This window comes from Lepidochelys kempii, chromosome 27 (genome assembly GCF_965140285.1).
Source record: "Lepidochelys kempii isolate rLepKem1 chromosome 27, rLepKem1.hap1, whole genome shotgun sequence".
Classification (NCBI taxonomy): domain Eukaryota; kingdom Metazoa; phylum Chordata; order Testudines; family Cheloniidae; genus Lepidochelys; species Lepidochelys kempii.
The window spans coordinates 4693660-4712223 of record NC_136406.1 but is presented as its reverse complement, the minus strand read 5'-3'; the positions used below and the strand labels follow the sequence as shown (position 1 = coordinate 4712223).

Below are 18564 nucleotides of genomic sequence, written 5' to 3'. Positions count from 1 at the left end.
TCCCTTATCTGGGGCCTGCAATGCATTCTGGGGCATGCCTTGGTGATGCCAATGCCATCCAAAGGAGGCAGCTGCTGAGTCCCCAGGAGAGCACCCAGTCTGTGCAGCTGAGACCAGGAGCCTCCTGCAGCATGGCCAACCCCACAGGTTCAAACGTCATGAGTCAGACTCCAGACTCAGGAGACTGGCCCAAAATCATGTGATTTAAAAGACCATGATATTGTGGGTTTGGTCTGTCTTTGACTGAGGATGGCCCGCCCCACACACGGGTGTGGGTGATGATCAGTGCAGCCAGCACTCATTTTACAGCCCTGATATTTCAGTGATTCTGGCCCCTGTTTCAGCAGCAACCACCCCTATGTCTGCCCACCCTGGTCCAGCAACTGATCTGCCCCACATCAGTTCTGCCCTGCACCCTCTCAGCTCTGTTCCTTGAGGGGCTCTTCACCTCCCTCTCCCATGCTTGGGGGGGCTGCAGTAGGGTCCCCTCTGCCCATTCCAGGCTTGGTGTGTGTGACTCCAGGGGCTCTTCAGCCCCCTTCCCAGGTGTGTCCTGCTGAGGGAAGGGCAATGGGGCAGAGGTCCCGTCCTGTCCCCATTGCTCACAGGAGGAGGTGAACGGAGGGAGCAGGGCTGCCCTGAGCTGCTGACTCTCTGCTCCTTTTCCCTCCCTTCCTGTCAGAACTGGGTTCTTGGCTCCTGAGGGAAGGGGGTAGAGTGCTGCCAGTTTCCTGCAGCACCCATGATTGGCTGTTCTTCCCCAGTAGGCAGGGCAGTGGGGAAGACAGCCAATCAGAGGGGGTTTCCCCCACGCAGGGCTGGCATTGGCAGCAAACCCACGTGGTGGTGAAGAAGTTGCAAGGGCTGGTGACGCTGCTCGTGGGAGATGGCCAGTGCCTGGGCGAGGGGCCTGCGCTCTGACCATCTGCCCAGCTCAGGGTTGTTCGCTGTCAGAGCACAGCATGAGGGTCACCGCTGCTGCCCTCCAGGCTGCATCTAGATGAGGACTGAAAGGGTGGATTAGCACACGGAGACCAGCAGTGGGACTTTAACCCAAGGCAGCTGGTGGAGTTAAAGCCGAAGTTTTAACCAAACCAGCCAAGGCCCTGGTAAGGTCAGGGTGCCTTGTCCACAGGAGCAGCAGCTGCCACCTTCCAGCAGCAGCCCTTTAAATCCTGAGGCCCTAGGCCAGATGGGGGCGCTGTCCATCTCGCTCCCCTTTTCCTTTGTAAGGGGTAAGGCAGGTGTTAGTGTGGTGATGCTGGCTGAGCTGCTAAACCTGCCTAAATACTGTGCCAAGCTCAGGCTGTGCGCCAGGCCCTGTAACCCACGTGCACCAGCGTGTCACGTTACGCCCCAGGTCTTTGGGGCAGGGCCTGTCTCTCATGTGTCTGTGCAGCACCCAGCAGGACAGCCCCCTGACCTTAGCTGGGGCCTCTAGGGGTGCTGCTGCCATAGAGCTAATGAATTATAAAATAAAATTAATTGACGGGGATGAGAGCGCTCTCTGGAGAGGATCCCGGGGCACAGAGGGCACTGCAGGCCCTGCCATCTGTGGTGCCTCTCTTCCAGCTGCCAGCCTTGTCAGTGCCCGATTGCTCTCCCCTGGGTGCTAACTCCCTCCACCCACTTCTCTTTGGGAGCCTGCCCGGAGTTTGGCAAGGCCAGGGTAACCAGTGCGTAGGTACTGGGGTGCTACACTGGAATGTGTCAAATGCCTTGAGCACTGCAGCACCGGGTGTTGCAAACTGTGCCTAGTGGAGAAAGATGCTTGTGTCTGTAGGAGACTGGCCACATGGGGTATCATGCCAGTTCAGGCAAAGAGTCCAGTCATCCAGCTGGCCCAGTCTCCAGCCATGGTCAGCACCAGCTGCTTCAGAGGAAGGTGCAAGAATCCCCTACTGGACAATAGTGGAATAACCGGGCCTTAAGGGAAGTGTCTGCGTAGCCCTGTCAGTGGTTGGTTAATTCTCTGAAGCAGGAGGTTTTACATACACTTTTTTGCCTCTCTCATGTAACTGTGGATGGTCTCACGCATTAGCCATTGACATTCCACCAAGCTCCTGTCTCAGTGGCAGGCTGTGGCAATGAGTTCCACAAGCTAAACCATATTGTGTGAAAAACAACCTCTCAAGGAGCTGCCTTTGAGTTTCTCTGGATGTCCCCTGAGACAAGGTCGAGAGAAGCAGTTGGTTTACCTTAGTTTGGATCTCACTGTCATGTTCCCTAAATTAAAGAGGACTGGTCTTTTCAAACTCTCCTCATATAGAAATCGCTCTAGGCCTCTGCTCTCTTTTGTCACCTGTCTCTGAACCTCACTTGTGCTGCTATGTCCTTTCTGAGACAGGGTTACCGACACTGGACACATTAGTCCAGGTGAGGGTGAACCACTGATCTATATAAAAGTATTAGAAGATTTGCAGTGCTACTTACCATACCTGTCTGTGCATCTTAACACTGTCTGCCAGACCCTCCAGGGTGTGTGTTGGTTCACACCAGTCTCACTGGCGTGTGTGTCTTTTCACACCAAACCCTCCGAGGGTATGTGTCAGTTCACACCAGTCCCACCAGTGGTGTGGATCGGTTCACACCAGTCCCACCCATGGTGTGTGTCGGTTCACGCCAGTCCCACCCATGGTGTGTGTCGGTTCACACCAGTCCCAGCTGTGGTGTGTGTCGGTTCACACCAGTCCCAGCTGTGGTGTGTGTCGGTTCATACCAGTCCCACCTGTGGTGTGTGTCGGTTCATACCAGTCCCACCTGTGGTGTGTGTCGGTTCACACCAGTCAGTGATCTGGGTCCTTGTTTGCTTTTCTGCCTACTCCCTGCACTTTGAGCACGTGGCTCTTTCCTGAGGGACTGCGATTAATTTGGAACCTGAACAATGGGCATCAGTAGGTCGGATTATTCCTTCCAATGGGCTTTTCCTTGCAATCGACAACACTGAGTTTCATTTGCCATTGTGTTACCAGTTCACCCTGATTGGTTGGGTGCCTCTGACTTTCCTGACCTTTTTCTCAAGTCAAGGGAACTTGGTGTCAGCTGCAGATGTTACCACCTCCCTGCTCACTCCCTTTTCTAGGCCTGGGACACTGGGGCAATATGCTGAAAATTGGCTTTGTCCCAGCTCCTCCCTGCAGCTCAAGCCTGTGCTTTTGCTGCTAAAGTACCCAGGTTCAATCCTTCTTCCTCTCTCCTGAGGCATGACGGGATCTCTTCCCTGCTCTGTCCAGATAATGCTGCCTGGCTGCTGTATTCCACACGAGGGTCACACCTACAGCACTCGTGTGCCTGTCCTGCCATTTGGGAAAGTTGCCATATTATCTTGGAGCCAATTGGTATCCGCTGCCTATTTCCCCTTCTGCGTCTGAGTTCCTCTCACAAGCCCCATGGCACCACAGCATGGCTGGGTGTTGGCAGCTCAGAAGTAGAACATCTGGAGTGTTACGGATGGGGCTGAAGTGCATTGGCAGAACTGTCATGGGAGGACTGTAGCAGGGAGTGCTGAGCTCCCCATGGAGACGCTCAGCAAAGACACTGGGGCTGGGAGCTGGACCTGCCATAGGGCAAGTTTCAGGTCAGGATTGAGCTGCTTTGGCAAAAGCTGGGTGGGACCGCAGGCCTGGAATAGCAGGGGGCCTCCAGGCTGGGTGTGAGGGGCACTGGTGGAGCAGAGGGTTGGGGGGATGCCAGCTGGGACTGGTAGAGCTAAGCTTGCCCAGGAGCTGCCCACTCTAGTTTCTTGCAGATACAACCAACTGCTCATTTTTCTGAGCGCTGAACGCAGCCTCCCCTGGTGCGGCGCAGGGAGATTTATCCAACCAGCACAAAAGCAGTGCTTGCTTTAGCTTTATTTCTCGACTCAGGCTGCTGCTATTAGCATATGAATTCAGTAGCCCCACGCAATGCAGAGCGCAGAGCGAGGGTTCTATGCAAACGACACACAACACACCTGCTCCCTGGCGCGCCTCAGGCCACCTCCTACCTAGGCCCCCCACACACCCCCAGCCTTCCAGGAACAGCCCAGGGCAGGCAATTCCTGCAGCTCTGGGGACTCTGTCTCTGGTTTGACCCTGGCCCTCCCTGCGGCTGGATTAGGGTCTGGGCTCTGGAAACAGAGGTTCTGAGGCCAAAGGTCCCTGCTCCATAAATGACGAATGAGTTGGGGCAGGGCTCCATTCTGGGGGCCCATGTGGAGACACTTTGAAGGGTTCTGGTTTCAAGAAATGCTGGGCACCCACCTCTGAAAATCCCCCAGATCCCCAAAACCTGAGCTGCCCAGAATCTCTGATCTCTTCTGAACAGGTTGGCACCCAGCTGGGAGAGTCACTCCAGGGCCCAGCACAGCTGCTGCAGGTGCCTTGCAGGGCCACGTCAGTGCCACCATCCCCTCAATGCTCTTGTGGAGACTCTACAAGGAGAGTGTTGTCTAGTGGGTAGGGCACAGGCGTGGGAGCTAGGGTAGCCAGGGGCTACGCTGGCTCTGCCACCGCCTTGCTGGGTGAGCTTGGGCACGTCACACCTCTCTCTGCCTAAGCTGGCACAGCTGCACGTACGGGATGATAATACGCCCCTGCCTCTGGGGAGCTGCAAGGTTGCGTGGATTCATGGTGATAACCTGCACTCAGAGCCTGCGAGCAGTGGAGCTAGCGGCCATTAGATCTTCGCTCCTCAACCAACCATGCACAAGGGAAATGGGGCGGAGGGCTCCTAGCACCGGGATGCAGCTAGATACGGCAGCCCTGGGTCAGGAGCGGGCAGGCCCAGTCTAGCAGGCTGAGCACTGGGGAGGTCATTCTGATGAGTTATGACCGTCCTGCCCTGCGGGGTGGCTGGCTCACATTGGCTTGGCTCCGTGTATAGCGGAGGCCCGCAGGTTCAGGGCAGTGGAGCAGGGCTGACCTTTCCACCCCACACACGGGTGCGCTCGCAGGATTCGCTGCCCACGTGTGATGGCTGGCAGGGTCTTTGCCAGGCAGTCCCAGCTGACTGGGCTCCTATGGGACACAGAATATGTAAACTCTGGGCCTGCTGCCGCCCCCCCTCTCCCGCTGCCCATCTCCGTGTGAGGCTGCAGGGTGGCAGGCACTGGGGGCGTGTTGGCATGCAGATCACAGGCAGAGCATGGCCCATAGGGGGCTGCAGCGCAGCTGGGGCTGGAGTGACAATGGAGCCTCCTTCCTCCCCAACGCGGCTATGGTCACTAGGAGCATCTCCTGCCCCTGAACACACAATGGGGCTCCCAGACAGGCCGGCCCCATCCGGCTCCTCTCTCACCCTCCAGTCCCTTTCTCTCCACCCTCTCCATTTTCACATGCATTAGAAATGTCCAACTGGGGGAAGAAGCACTGGCTGGTTGAGATCAGCCACCTTGCTGGCTCTACACCCATAGTCACATCCCTGCACTGTATTCACCCCGGCTGCAATGCAGCCACCTCTGGGGCAGAAGGTGGCAGCTGTTCACCGGCACACACCACTGTCCAACAGTTCAGGACACACGGAGAACAATCCATAGAGAGAGTTCGACATAGAGCCAGATTCTGCCACCCTCCCGAGCCAGAGCGGTACCTCCCTGAGCCAGGCACCCTCTGCTGGCACTGCTCCACAGAGTGAGCGTTTCAGAGCAACCCCGTAGGAAACTGGGAGACAAGGGGCCCCGCTAACAAACCCTTCGCACTGGGAGGGCGCAGGGACCCTCCTGGGCTTTAACTCATGCTGCCAGCCCCTCCTGCCGTAGGGCCTGCTCTGTAATGGCTCTGCCCCCTCCCAAACACCAGTGAGCTTCCCTCAGCCTGTCTGGGAGCGAGGAAAATACCCCCCCCACACACACACAGATGGGGGAGCTAGCGGCCTGCTCTGCTCCCAGGGGAGCCAATGGCAGGGAGCGCCTGACCCAGTCCCGAGCCCCTGAGCCCCTGACCTGGCTGGTCTTGGCCCAGGCTGTAGCCAAGCAAGGCACAGTCAGCTCACCAGCTCCCTGGCTCTGCAGTGCCGCTTGGAGGGGCCGTGACAGCGAGGGCTGGACACCGCCATCACCAAGCAGGGCAAACCTGCGCCTCACTGCTCAGCAGGGCCCCGCCGCTCACGCCCCTCGCAGCTGGCCAGCCCGGGGTCTGGGAACAGGCCTGGATTAAACCACGAAGCTGCCAGGAGGCTGCGGCCCGCAGCCCTCCCCTCATGATGGGTCTGATGTCCTCTGTGCAGCCTGAAGAGGCTTCGTGGCCTCCTGCCAGCAGCAGGGAGCTGTTTCCCTGTGAGGCTCTGTCCCTCCCGTCCCCTCAGCTCCTCTGGCTAATCTGCCTGGTGCTCAGTGAGCAGGAAACATCCGTTCCAAGCCCTCAGCACAAAGGGGGGACATCAGCCAGCCCAGCCCCCCCGTGTCCAGGGCTCTTGCCTCCAGTTCCAATCAGCTCTCCTCCACATTAGCCCAGCCGCAGCTCCTGGGCCGGCCAGGGCCTTCGGTGCAGCGCGGCTGCCTAGTGCCTTTGCCTCCCCCAGGCCCACCGCTGGTGCACTGGGCGGCAGGTGCTGCTGCACCATCCCATTGCAGGGGCCAGGAAGCAGAAACCCTGCTCCTTTGGGCCCAAGCCCATCACAGGGAGGGCAGCAGCATCTCCCGCCCTGGAAGTCTTTCAGCCTGATCTCCAAGAAGCTGGTGGGGGGGCGTGAGGGGCTGTGCTGAAGGAGAGCTGCTCTCCACAGCATCACCCCCCCTTGCAACTCCATGGGGGTCTCCCTGGGCCAGATCATGGGCGCTGTCAGCATTAACCCTGGGCAGACTCACACTCAGGGCCCCTCCTACCTCTCCTGGGGGTGCCTGGGCCTGAGCCAGGGTCAGGGCCTCAGCCATCCTTGGGGCTTTGAGATCTGGGGCAGGTGGTGGGGTGCAGCCAAATCCCACCCCTTGGCTCCAGCAGGCCGTGGAAACTCTGCAGCCGCTGGGCCAGGGATTTGGCCCTTTCTGTGGGCATGAGCTGGGCCTTCCATTGCTTTGCCTTCCCTGCGCAGACGGCCTCCTACAGAGCCCCCCAAGGGAGCCGGCGTTCATGGGTTTCTGGGTGGGCCCAGCACAGCCCTATCCCTAGGTGAGCTCTGGCAGCCTCAGCAGGGCCTCAAACACCACCAGGCTCTGGAGCAGCTCAGCAGGCGTCTCCCAGAGGGGTGCGACTGCCGCGGACCAAGGCAGATGGGAGACTGGGCAGGGGCAGCGGGAGGGAGGGAGAGACGGGGCTCGGAACAGTGTGCAGCGGTTCTAAGGGGCGCTGGTTACTCTAGCTCCTCGGTTAGGCTCGTTAGCGCCACTCTCCGGCAAGCGAAACACGCTCCCTCCATGTGGGTCCCTCGCAGCAGCTGAGCCCTCCTGGTTCCACATCAGAGGGGCTGAGTGTCAGGCAGGATCTACGCTGCTAGAGATCTACAGCTACAGGCTAGCCGACCCTCGCGCTCCACCCGCCTTAGTCCTTGTGCTCCTGGGTGGATTCCTTGGTCACCTGTGGGCAGACAGAGGGCAAATGTTACCATCATGGCCAGTCACTGCCCCCCTCCACTGGCGGGATTTCCTTGGCTTGGAGCCAGCCGAGGGGCCCCCAACCCCTGGGAGGCCAGGAGGCAAGTCCCTAGCAAGCCCCACTCTCCTGTCGGGGATTTGTCCCTGTGAGGAACCAGGGCTGCACGTGGGTGGGGCGGCGGGTTAGCACGTACACCTCGGGGCTCCCTGAACCCGGCCCCGCCATGGCACCCGGGGGCTAGTGGCTGTGCAGAATCGCTGTGCACAGCACCGCCTGCTCTAGGGTCACTCCCTGTCTCCCTGGCCTGCCCCCAGAGCTACTGTGTGGGCAGTGCAAAGCTGGTCGAGAGGCCCCTGTGCTGGTGAACTCCCTCGGTGGGGTCCTTCCACCAGCCCCATGGTCCATCTGCACCTGCTACGCCACAGACCAAGGGTGGGTCTGGCCTGTGGGGCTTGAAAATTCCTCCTGTCCTGCAGTGAGGCTCGCTGAGTGTCTGGGAAGCAAAGCGCAGCCCCAGGCTGCCGGGTGTGGCATTGTAGGGCTCCAAGACACCGGCTCTGGGGGGCCTGTGTGGGGCAGTTATCTGGCAAGCTGGAATGTGCCTGTGTCCTACAGGGTAGAGTGGGCTCACTGTAACCAGAGACAGTTCACACCCCCAGCAGGCGCCCCCCGGACGTACTCTCTCTGCCCCAAGGTCTCCTGGCACGGAGCAGGAGAGAGGCAGCCAGTCTCTGTTAGCACAGAGGAGTCCGGACCCCTGGGTTCTTTTCCCCGCACGGTCACTGGAAGCTGGCACCCCAGTCTAGCTGTGCGGATAATGCTAGTGACCCCCCTGGCAGGGCTCAGTCCACCCAGGTTAGCAAAGTGCTTGGCTGGAGTCCCTGGGATGCCAGAGGCTTGGAAAGGGTGTTACCGTGCCCACTGCAGCTGCCTGCACCTGACCCAGTGTGTTTCTACTGAGCCAGCCTGCTGCTCCCCACCCCAGTGCTCCTGCGGGCTGACACAGCTTGCTGGGACTTGCAGCTCCTCAGTGTGCCAAGGCACCGAGGGAGCATGTGGGCTGCTCACACCCTGGGGCTGGGTCACTAACATGCCAGCTTTGCCCCTCCGTGCCAGGTGTCAGGAAGGGTCATGGCCCAGCCTGGGACCTCCGAGAGCCAACATTCAAAGTCACGGACATCAGTGGGGAAAGCCACATGCTGCCAGCTGGAGCCAGTGAGCACAAGCCAGGAGCAGTCCAGTGCTCCGCCCAGCAGAGGGGACTCCTTGTAACGGCAGCGAAAGAGCCTTCACGGGAGGGCTGTCTCTCCTGGCAGGTGCATGGCGCATGTGGGGAACCTCCCCCTCATCACGGGCCAGCAGAGTCGACTGGCCAGGCCAGGACTCCACATGCCTGGCTCCCAGTTCCCTCCCCTGCCTCCTCCAGAGCGTGAGCCACCCCCAGAGCTGTGTCAAAGCGGAGCGCAGAGTGGTGCATTCTTTGCTCTGTGGTGGCACGGCAGTTTTTATGTGTGACCTGATCAAACTGTCTCTTGCTTCCCCGGGGTGATCTAAAATGCCCTGTATCAGAGGAGTAGCCCTCTCAGTCTGTATCCGCAAACACAGCGAGGAGAAGTGGGGTTTTTACCCACGAAAGCTTATGCCCAAATAAAGCTGTTAGTCTTTAAGGTGCCACCATTGTTAAAATGCCCTGCAGAGGCTGTGTTGAGTTTTGCCTGATCCTCTAGTATAACCCCACCAAAAGTTTGTCTTTTCAGCCCCTCTCCCCTTTGTTCCCAGGGTGTGAATACTCCAGGAGAGACAGCCCCTGCCCCAAGGTTTACAGTCTAAACAAGAGAGACCAGAGGGGAGGGGATATCTTTTACTGGACCAGCTTCTGCCGGGGGGAAGGGACAAGCTTTTGAGTGACACGGAGCTCTTCTCCAGTGTGGGGCAGGAAGCCAAATGCAAATTGGGCTGGATTGTTAAGCAGAAGGGGTACCTGGAGTTGGAGGGTGTCACTTGAAATGAAGTGGGTGTAACACACACACCTCTTGGGTGTGGTGTTCTGTCCCATCTAGTGGCAGTTAGAGAGAGATTAATGAGCCTGCTACAGCCTTAGATAAAGGGCCATGGGAGCTTTTAGCTCACGCAGCGAGCAGTGGTTCTCAAACTTTTGTACTGGTGACTTCTTTTACACAGCAAGCCTCCGGGTGCGACCCCCCCCCCCACTTTATGAATTAAAAACACTTTAAAAATATTTAACACTGTTATAAATGCTGGAGGTGAAGTGGGGTTTGGGGTGGAGGCTGACAGCTCGCGACCCCCCACGTAATAACCTCATGACTCCCAGTTTGAGAACCCCTGCAGTAGAGGCTCATGCACGAAGATTCAGAGGTCCCTGGTTCGATCCCGACGAGTGGGGTCTGTTGGGGTTACATGGGCAGTTGTGGGTTAGATTGTTATGCATAAAGGGTTTGAAGTAGGTGTGACGCTGGCAAGACAGGTGCCAGCTCATGCCAAGGCCCAGGGCCTCACTGAACACTGACAAATGCAGAGCTGGAAACCAGTCTGGCTCGGCTGTGGGTCAACATAGAGTTAAAACAGGGTTCAGTGTTATAAGGATGTGTTTCCTGTTTAGACTTCATGGAATGCTTGTAGGATGCTGCATGTATGAATCCTGCTTATAATAGCTGCATCCCCTGGTACAAAGCGATATCGAGTGTTTGCACCGCAAACCTCTGTGATTGTGTAACAGGAAAAAGAATGAATTAAGGGGAAGTAACTGTCCTGCACACTAGGGGGCCCATTGGAGGCAAATGAGGCTTTGTGCAGCATCAAAGGCCAGACACTTCTCTGGCTGCACTCCTCACTCCCTCCAGGAAGGGGAGGCCTGCGCATGAACTCATCCCACCAGCTTGGCATCTGGGGTGAAAGGGATACAAAGGAGAAACTGGGTTGCTTTTTATGTCTGGTCGCAGAAGGGCAAAGATTCCTAAGCATGAGCAAGAGATCCCCATGCTGTTTGGCATGGGTCAGCCCCAAAAGACATAGAGAGCCGCTTACTGTGGAGGCTTATATTAAATCAAAGACTGGAACTCATTTGTGTGTGTATGTTTGTGTTTTAACCTTGTAAATAATTCTCATTTCTTAGTTAATACATATTTAGCCAGGATTGGCTACAGGAGTTGTCTCTGGTTTGAGATCTGAATACAATTGACCTGGGGTAAGTGACTGGTCCTTTGGGACTGGGAATAGCCTGAATATTGCTGTGATTTTTGGTGTAATGTGACCATCTATTGCATTGTCCAGCTTGCCTGGGTGGCAAGACAGACTGGAATGCCCAAGGGGACTGTCTGAGTCCACGGTCAGCCTGTTATAGTGCTTTAGGAGGTCACTCTCATTACTGGGTTGGTGAAATCTAATTATGGAACATACCACCTGATTGGGGTCTCTGTCCTGCTTTTTGACAGTCTGCCCTGAGGCTGGCATGCATGGTTGTGAGCTGCTCCAGACAGTGAGCAAGTAAAGGTAGCAGGCAGTGTGGTGTGTTATGAATTGTTGTAATGAGCCATAAAGTGTCCATGTTAAGTCCATGTTTTTTGGTGTCTAGCAGAGTTATGAATTTAAGTTCCCAGGCTCATCAATTTGTAACACCACACTGCCTGCTATCCTTAATTACCCACTTCAACCCCTTTATGCATAATAATCTAACCTAGAACTGCCTGCTTCATTTCAAGCCACTGCCTCCAACATACCTTAACGCTTCTGCTTAACAAGCCATCCCCATTCGTGTTTAGCTGGGATGCTCAAAGTACCTTTCCCAGACCTGAAGAAGAGCTCCGTGTGGCCCGAAAGCTTGTCTCTCTCCCCAACAGAAGTTGGACCAATAAAAGATATTCCCTTCCCCACCTTGTCTTTCTCATATCTTGGGACTGACCTGGCTACACCAGCACTACAAACAGTCTAAGGACAGAGGACAGACGAAGGGTGGGAGAAGGGAAGGATCATTCACCCCAAGTTACAGATGGGGAACGGAGGCTCAGATTCATTAAAAGCCTTGCCCAGCATCACACAGTCTGGGGCGGAGGTGGGACTTGAGCCAAGATCTCCAGAGTCCCATGTGGTGCCGTAACCACACAGTGGAAACGGCTGGAAATCAGAATTTCTATTTAGCTGGAAATTCTGATTTTCAGAGACTAATGAGTTCAGAGTCAGAACAAAGAGCCGACATTTCCTGTGCCGCACAAACTCCAAAACACAGGGCATTTTGGGACCATCAAGTCATTGCATTCTGATAATGTTAAAACATGGCCCTTTGATAAGGCGAAAACATGTTGTTCTTACTCAATAGTTCTGATTCATTTTGTTTAGACTTTGATATTACATTAAATATTAATTACAATAAATAGTGACTAGTGAACATAATATAACATTAAATCAATGTTTTAACATAACACACAAGTCCAAGTGAAATGCCTCGAAACACATCAGAATGAAATGGCTTTACCATATCCAAACGCTTCAGTGTTATCAAAACGCCACATTATCGATCTAGTTGAAAAGAAACGAGAAAGCCAAAACATTCATTTCAACTTTCTTCTGTCAAAAATGGCACCAGAATTGACACTGAGGCCTCGTCTACACTACGAAGTTTTGTTGGCAAAAGTTATGCTGCTTGAATTAAAACCGCTGTTGCATGTCACACTAGCTCCTTGTGCCGGCAGAGTGCATCCATGCTAGCAGCTCTTGTATCGACACAGTGCCGGTGGTAGCTATCCCACAATGCAACTGGCCGCAGGGTGCTTTGGGAAGGGTTTGCAGTGCCTATTGGGGCAGATACAATATCACATGATGCAGGTTTCTTAATCCCATCCAATTGTCAGCCGCTTTTCAGCGGACGTGTGGCGGGGGAGAGAGAGGACGGGGTGGGTCTGGGGTGGGAAGACAGCAGGCTGACCAGCCTATCCTGAGAAGGGGGAAGGGGACACCCCCCACATCAGCTCCCTCTCTGCTCGGCACAGCAGTCTCTCCCGAAGCAGCCCGCTCTGCCTGCCTGCCTACGGTTCCCTCCGAGTTCTCCCACAGCTGGGAGCAGCATCCTGAGCAGCTCTGTGAGCTCTCCCTGCTGAGGAATGTCAAGGCAGCATGGCTGTCCCCTGTCCCCCGCCCACCCCGTGCTCCCCGCCGCAGCAGTCTGCCTGCCCCTGTGTTCCTAGGGCAGGGCAGAGCAGGAGCCTTCCAGCTAATGATTTGCTCTTGGTTCCCCAAAGGGAGCAGCAGGCTCAGCTGTCAGACACGTCCCGGAGCTTTGAAAGGGGAGGGCGCATGCCTGCCTCAAACAGTGAGCAGCGCGGCCACGGCGGGCATTGTGGGATACTGGCGGAACCCCGTTCTGTCGACAAAGCAAACAGCAGTGTCGACCCTGACGCTTTGTGCCTCTCCTTGAGGTGGTTTTATTTGGTCAGCAAAACAGCAGAGTTTTGCCGCCAAAAGTCGCTTTGCAGCGTGTACACCTCCCCTGTAGTGTAGACAAGGCCTGATTTCGATGACACCGCATTGTCCAACAGAACCGGTTCCACTGAATTGTCTTGCCCAGCATTCCCGCACAGCAGTACGTCCTTCCCCAGCGCCTGGCCTGCCATACACCCCAGCCTTGCTGCACACCTCACCAAACACACAAGGGGGGTCACTGACTCGGCAGGCAGTCGACTAATGGTGAGATCCACCAAGAGAACAACCCCCCTGCTTCTCCCCAGGAGAATGCTGCCCCTGCTAGGCCGTTACAGCTGTACAGCTCAGCAAGTGAGGCACATGCCCATCACCCCCCAGGACCAGGCCCATTCAAGGCCCATTACTTGGAAGCCCCAGACAACAGGGAACTGCAGCATGGCAAGGTCAGGTGGTCTCCAGCAGGCAGGGGAGGGGTGGGGATGGATGGTGGGGCAGGGGCAGGGGAGACCATCTCCTACCTCTGCATCTCTGGTCTCCACAGTTTTGACCACGATGTTCCTCTTCAGGTGAGCCTCAGACACTGACTTGGTATCCAGGCTGGTTTCTGTGGAGAAGAGCACGTGTGGTCGTTGTCTCCACTCTGAGAAAGCCCAACCAAGCAGAACAAGGCAGAACGAAGCACCTAGGGCCACACAGGCTGCCAGGTCGGGCTAGCTCTGGGCCTGAGCTGAGATTCCCTGCACATGGCACAGGAGCCATGAAACCTGTCCCCGCGACAGCTAACAGCCCTTCCACATTCACAGGGCTCCAAGATCTGTTAGCAAAGGGCTCTGTGCTCCCCTCCCTGACTCAGACCGGGAGCGGAGCGGCCCACACAGCAAGTGGACCTACAAGCCCACGCAGTACCCTGCATAGGTGCTGGAACAAGGGGTGCTGCAGCACCCCCTGGCTTAAAGTGGTTTCCATCATATCCAGGGTTTACAGTTTGGTTCAATGGCTCTCAGCGCCCCACTATACACATTGTTCCATCACCTCTGGTACCCTGTGGACTATCTGGGGCTGTCCCCTGGCATGCCCCTGGCTGGGCTGCCCCTGACATGATACTGTTTGTTCAGATGGATCGGTGGAGTTCGTGGGCTGCACCCTAGCCCCCTCTCTGTGGGGACTGCCCCGGGATGGGAGCAGCCGCGTATTATCGCCTAGGCCGACAAGGCCTAAGCCTACGGCGGCAAATTTGCAGGGGTGGCAAATTTATAATAGCCACAGGCATCAACTTTATCCAGCACCGGTGGGTGCTCGTGCCCCCCCGGCCCCGACCCCACCCCAACTCCACCCCTTCCCTGCCCCCATAGCAACCCCTTCCCCAAATCCCCAGCCCTGCCTCCTCCCCCGGGCGCGCTGCGTTTCCCTCCTTCCCAGGCTTGCCGCGCCAGAGCACCGGGAGGGAGAGGGGGGAGAAGCGGAGCAGCGGTGCGCTCAGGGGAGGAGGCGGAGCGGAGGTGAGCTGGGGGGCGCCGTGGGGAGCTGCCGGTGGGTTCAAATGAATTTGTAAAAAAACTAAAACAAGTTCATATGGGGCAATTATTTCAGGGCCTAGGGCTGGCAAAATCATTAATCCACCACTGAGTGGGAGAGTCACCATGGGTCTGCCCTGTCTGAATTCCTACTTGGAAAGGTACATGGCCCGGAGTGAGGCACCGCTGCTCCGAATCTGCACCTCCTCCTGCCCCCCAACACACCCCGAAGCTCTGGGTTCCCTGGGGCTCCCCCATCCCACATTGCAGGGTCCCCCGGCACAGCAGAGCAGACTGCAGAGAGAAGTGGCTTCAGGGACACTCTCAGGGCTCCTGCACCTGTTACAGGGTCCCCATGTCACCGGGCTGGGTCCCAAAGGAGGCCACGGCGCAGGCTTCCCTTCACCTGTACCTCCTGGAGTCTGGCCTGGCTGGAGACAGGGAGCATCAATGTGCTGGATGAGTGGGCCCAGATCAGACCAGTGGGGCCCCAAGCCTGGGAACCTGCCAGTGACAATACTCAGACTTTACAGGCCACTGAAATCCCCAGGCTCTGGTTATCCCTGTTTGGCACACAGTGGGGAAGGTCGCCCACGCTCACGTAGCAGGTTAGTGAGAGGAGCAGAGCCAGGTCTCCTGGCTCCCGGTCCACTGAACCAGCCCTGATGCGTCAGAGGAAGATGGGGAAAAACCCACAATGCAGCTGGCCAATTGCACAACTCTGTGCATTATGGAGACGTTCCCCACAGTGCTCAGCGTATGCCCTGAAGCATGAGATTTGATGGCCCCCATCTTAGTGCCTCTAGCTGCTATCACATTACCCAGCCCTTCCTCCAGTCCTGGCCAAGAGTCAGAGCCTGCACGTGGCGGGGGCAGTACCATGGGAAAGTGATTCCACACCCAGACGTGAAGGCGCGATGTAGCCATGACCACCCATCCCATCCCTCCTCCCTTGGGGCGCGCAGCGTCCTGACCTCGGATCTGCAGGTTGGAGAAGGTCTGCACGGGGATCGTGATCCTGCAGAAACAAGGCAATCGGAGAAGCACAGGTGTGAGACGGGCCACACAAGAGGCACTTCCCAGGCAAGGCTGCCTCTGAGTGACTGGGAGAAGGGAGGCCTTTGCTGGGAAACCCACGTGACAGGTCCAGCTCATCAGGGAGCTCGAGAACAGCCAGGTGACTATAGGGTTGCCAACCCTCCAGGAGTGTCCAGGAATTAAAGATTAATCTTTAATTAAATATTATGTCCTGTGATGAAACCTCTAGGAATCCATCCAACCAAAATCGGCAGCCCTAGATGACAACTGGCCCATTCCCACCACGTACCTAACCCAGCCATATACCCTCAGCGTCTGGCTGTCTAGACACTTCTGCTTGCAATGATGCTGTTGAGGTCAATGGGTTGCAGGGGGACAATTGAAAGTCATTCGTTTCCAACAGCATATGGAAGAGATGGGCCCATGCTGCCAGGCTTGGATCCGGTCCTAGCTTTCCTCCAAAGGTTAGGAGAGTTTGGATCCAGAGTTTTGGTTCAGGCCCTTCTCTAAGTGACAGAGCATGAGACCCTAGCCATTCAATCCAGCGGTGGCCTGGAGCACCTGTTAGCTAAAACAAGGGGTGCTGGGTTGGCAGCCCTGGGCACTGGTGTCCCTCTGGGTATCCACGGAACAGGTTCCTCAGAGTCCCCCTGAAAGAATGAATTCCCCTTCCTCATCCTGCAATTTGTCTGCAGGAGGCTCACCTGCTTTCCTCTCCCTCCAGGAGCTTGCGGTAGGTGGTAATCTCAATGTCCAAGGCCAGCTTGACGTTGAGCAGGTCCTGGTATTCCTGGAGGTGCCGAGCCATCTCCTCCTTGAGGTTCCGGATGTCCTCCTCCAGCTGGATGACGGTGTCCTGGTAACTGACTGTCTCAGTGGCATAGCGGTCCTCCATCTCCCGCAGCTGCCTCTCCAGGGATTCATTCTGGGAGGGGCGGGGGTGAAGGGCTGTTACTGATCTGCCTTCCGTTGTCTGCCCCCAGGGATCATGTCAGAGTTGGTGACATGGCACCAGGAGGCCAGGGTCATGTGATCCTAACAGGGATCATCACGCTCCAGGGCTGCTACAGAGAGGCCAGTGTGGGCTGCCCCACTGGAGCAGATGGTCCAGTCCCCCACCTCCTGCCTGCACCAGACCAGACCACTTCGCTTCAGCTGCTATCCTTTCTTCTCGCCCTACGGGAGCAGACCCCGTCCCCTAGCCCCTGCGGGAGCAGACCCCATCCCCTAGCCCCGTCTCCTGTCTCTGCCCTACGGGAGCAGACCCCAGGCCCCAGCCCCGTCTCCTGTCTCTGCCCTACGGGAGCAGACCTCGGGCCCCAGCCCCGTCTCCTGTCTCTGCCCTAAGGGAGCAGACCCCATCCCCTAGCCCCGTCTCCTGTCTCTGCTCTACGGGAGCAGACCCCAGGCCCCAGCCCCGTCTCCTGTCTCTGCCCTAAGGGAGCAGACCCCATCCCCTAGCCCCATCTCCTGTCTCTGCTCTACGGGAGCAGACCTCGGGCCCCAGCCCCGTCTCCTGTCTCTGCCCTACGGGAGCAGACCCCATCCCCCAGCCCAGTCTCCTGTCTCTGCCCTATGGGAGCAGACCCCAGACCCCAGCCCCATCAGCAGTCTCTGCCCTATGGGAGCAGACCCCAGGCCCCAGCCCCGTCTCCTGTCTCTGCCCTATGAAAGGAGACCCCCAGGCCCCAGCCCCGTCTCCTGTCTCTGCCCGATGAGAGGAGACCCCAGGCCCCAGCCCCATCTCCTGTCTCTGCTCTATGGGAGCAGACGCCTGGCCCATCTTGTCTGGCCGCCTTCCTCTTTGCACATTACAGGAACACAAGGGAGCCCAGCATTGTTTGATATCTGTTGAGTCCTCATTTCCCAGCTTGGCATGTTTGATTCTGAGCCGAGGTTTATTTGACAAGGTTAACTGGAGATGAGGGGAATTTGGAGCCCAAAGCAGGGCTCAGTGATGGGGTGATGTTCATTGGGAGGCCTGTGCTAATGGAGGGCACCCAAGGGCCCATGCGCTGTCTCACTGCAGCCTGCCCCTGCCCCCAGCACCCACACCTACCATTCCCCGCAGGGACTCCAGGTCGCAGGTGAGTGCCTGGAGCTGGCGCCGGTACTCATTGGCTTCTTGCTTGGCCAGGCGCAAGGCTTCGATGTTCCGAGCTGCCGCATCCGTCAGGTCTGCGAACTGAGGAAGAGGAGTTAGTGCACCTGGCCCGGAGAGGTAGGGACGTCCCTCCCCAGGGAGAGCGCTCAGCAGGGGCTTGGTGCCCCGGGGAACAGGAAACTGGGAGAGAACAGGGTAAGATGACGATGGTGATACCAGCTGATTGAACAAAGTACTCCAGTGGCTGGAGCAGGGGCTTGGTAGCCAGGATGCCTGGGTTCTAGGCCCTGCACTGACAAGTGGTTAGAGCTCAGGAGTCAGGGCTCCTGGTCTATATTTCCATCCTGCCACTAACTGGCTGTGTGACCTTAGGAAAGTCTCTTAACTGCTGTTTCTGATCTTCCCCCATGTGTCAAAGGGGGAGAATAATCCCCCGCGGCTCCTAGGATGCGGGGGGTACAACTAGTGAAGAGCTTTGAGATCCTGGTGTGAAAGGTGCTAGTCAAAGACAAACATCTAAGTATTATTATTCCCACAGCCTTCATGAAGCCAGGAGACACTGCAGGGGAAAGTCCCATGAACCAGCCCTTCCAACCTGTCTGGTAACTCCCCTGGGTGGCATATAGCACATGGGGCATCATGCAGGGGCGAGCCACAATCCAGTGCCAGTCAGTAAGAGACAGAAACTGCATGTGCGACCCACAGGGCGCTTCACTGGCAGCCCCGGTCTGAGGGCCTGTCTCAGGCCCCGTTACCTTGGACTTGTACCACTCCTCGGTCTCGTGCATGTTGCTGGAGGCCATGGACTCGTACTGAATGCGGATCTCCCGCAGCGCAGCCGTCAGGTCCGGTTTCGACATGTCCATCTCAATGTGGACCTGCTGCTGCGCCAGCTGCTCCTGCAGCTCTCTCAGCTCCTGCAAAGATGCAAGTGAGGCGGGTGGGCGGCACGGAGACAGGGCTGTGC

The 18564-nt window shown here is 57.1% G+C and overlaps 1 protein-coding gene across 1 annotated transcript in view; it reads right to left on the bottom strand.

The window, feature by feature from the left end:
* Window positions 1-3841: 3841 nt before the first annotated feature.
* The window catches only part of GFAP (glial fibrillary acidic protein), a 28747-nt gene continuing 14024 nt past the window's right edge, over window positions 3842-18564 (bottom strand). The window contains exons 4-9 of the mRNA XM_073326252.2: window positions 18353-18514; window positions 17553-17678; window positions 16198-16418; window positions 15430-15473; window positions 13460-13545; window positions 3842-7490 (exon numbers count right to left, since the gene is read on the bottom strand). Of these exons, the coding sequence (XP_073182353.1) occupies window positions 7455-7490; window positions 13460-13545; window positions 15430-15473; window positions 16198-16418; window positions 17553-17678; window positions 18353-18514 (675 nt within the window). The 3' untranslated portion in view covers window positions 3842-7454. The remainder of the gene's footprint in view (window positions 7491-13459; window positions 13546-15429; window positions 15474-16197; window positions 16419-17552; window positions 17679-18352; window positions 18515-18564) is intronic.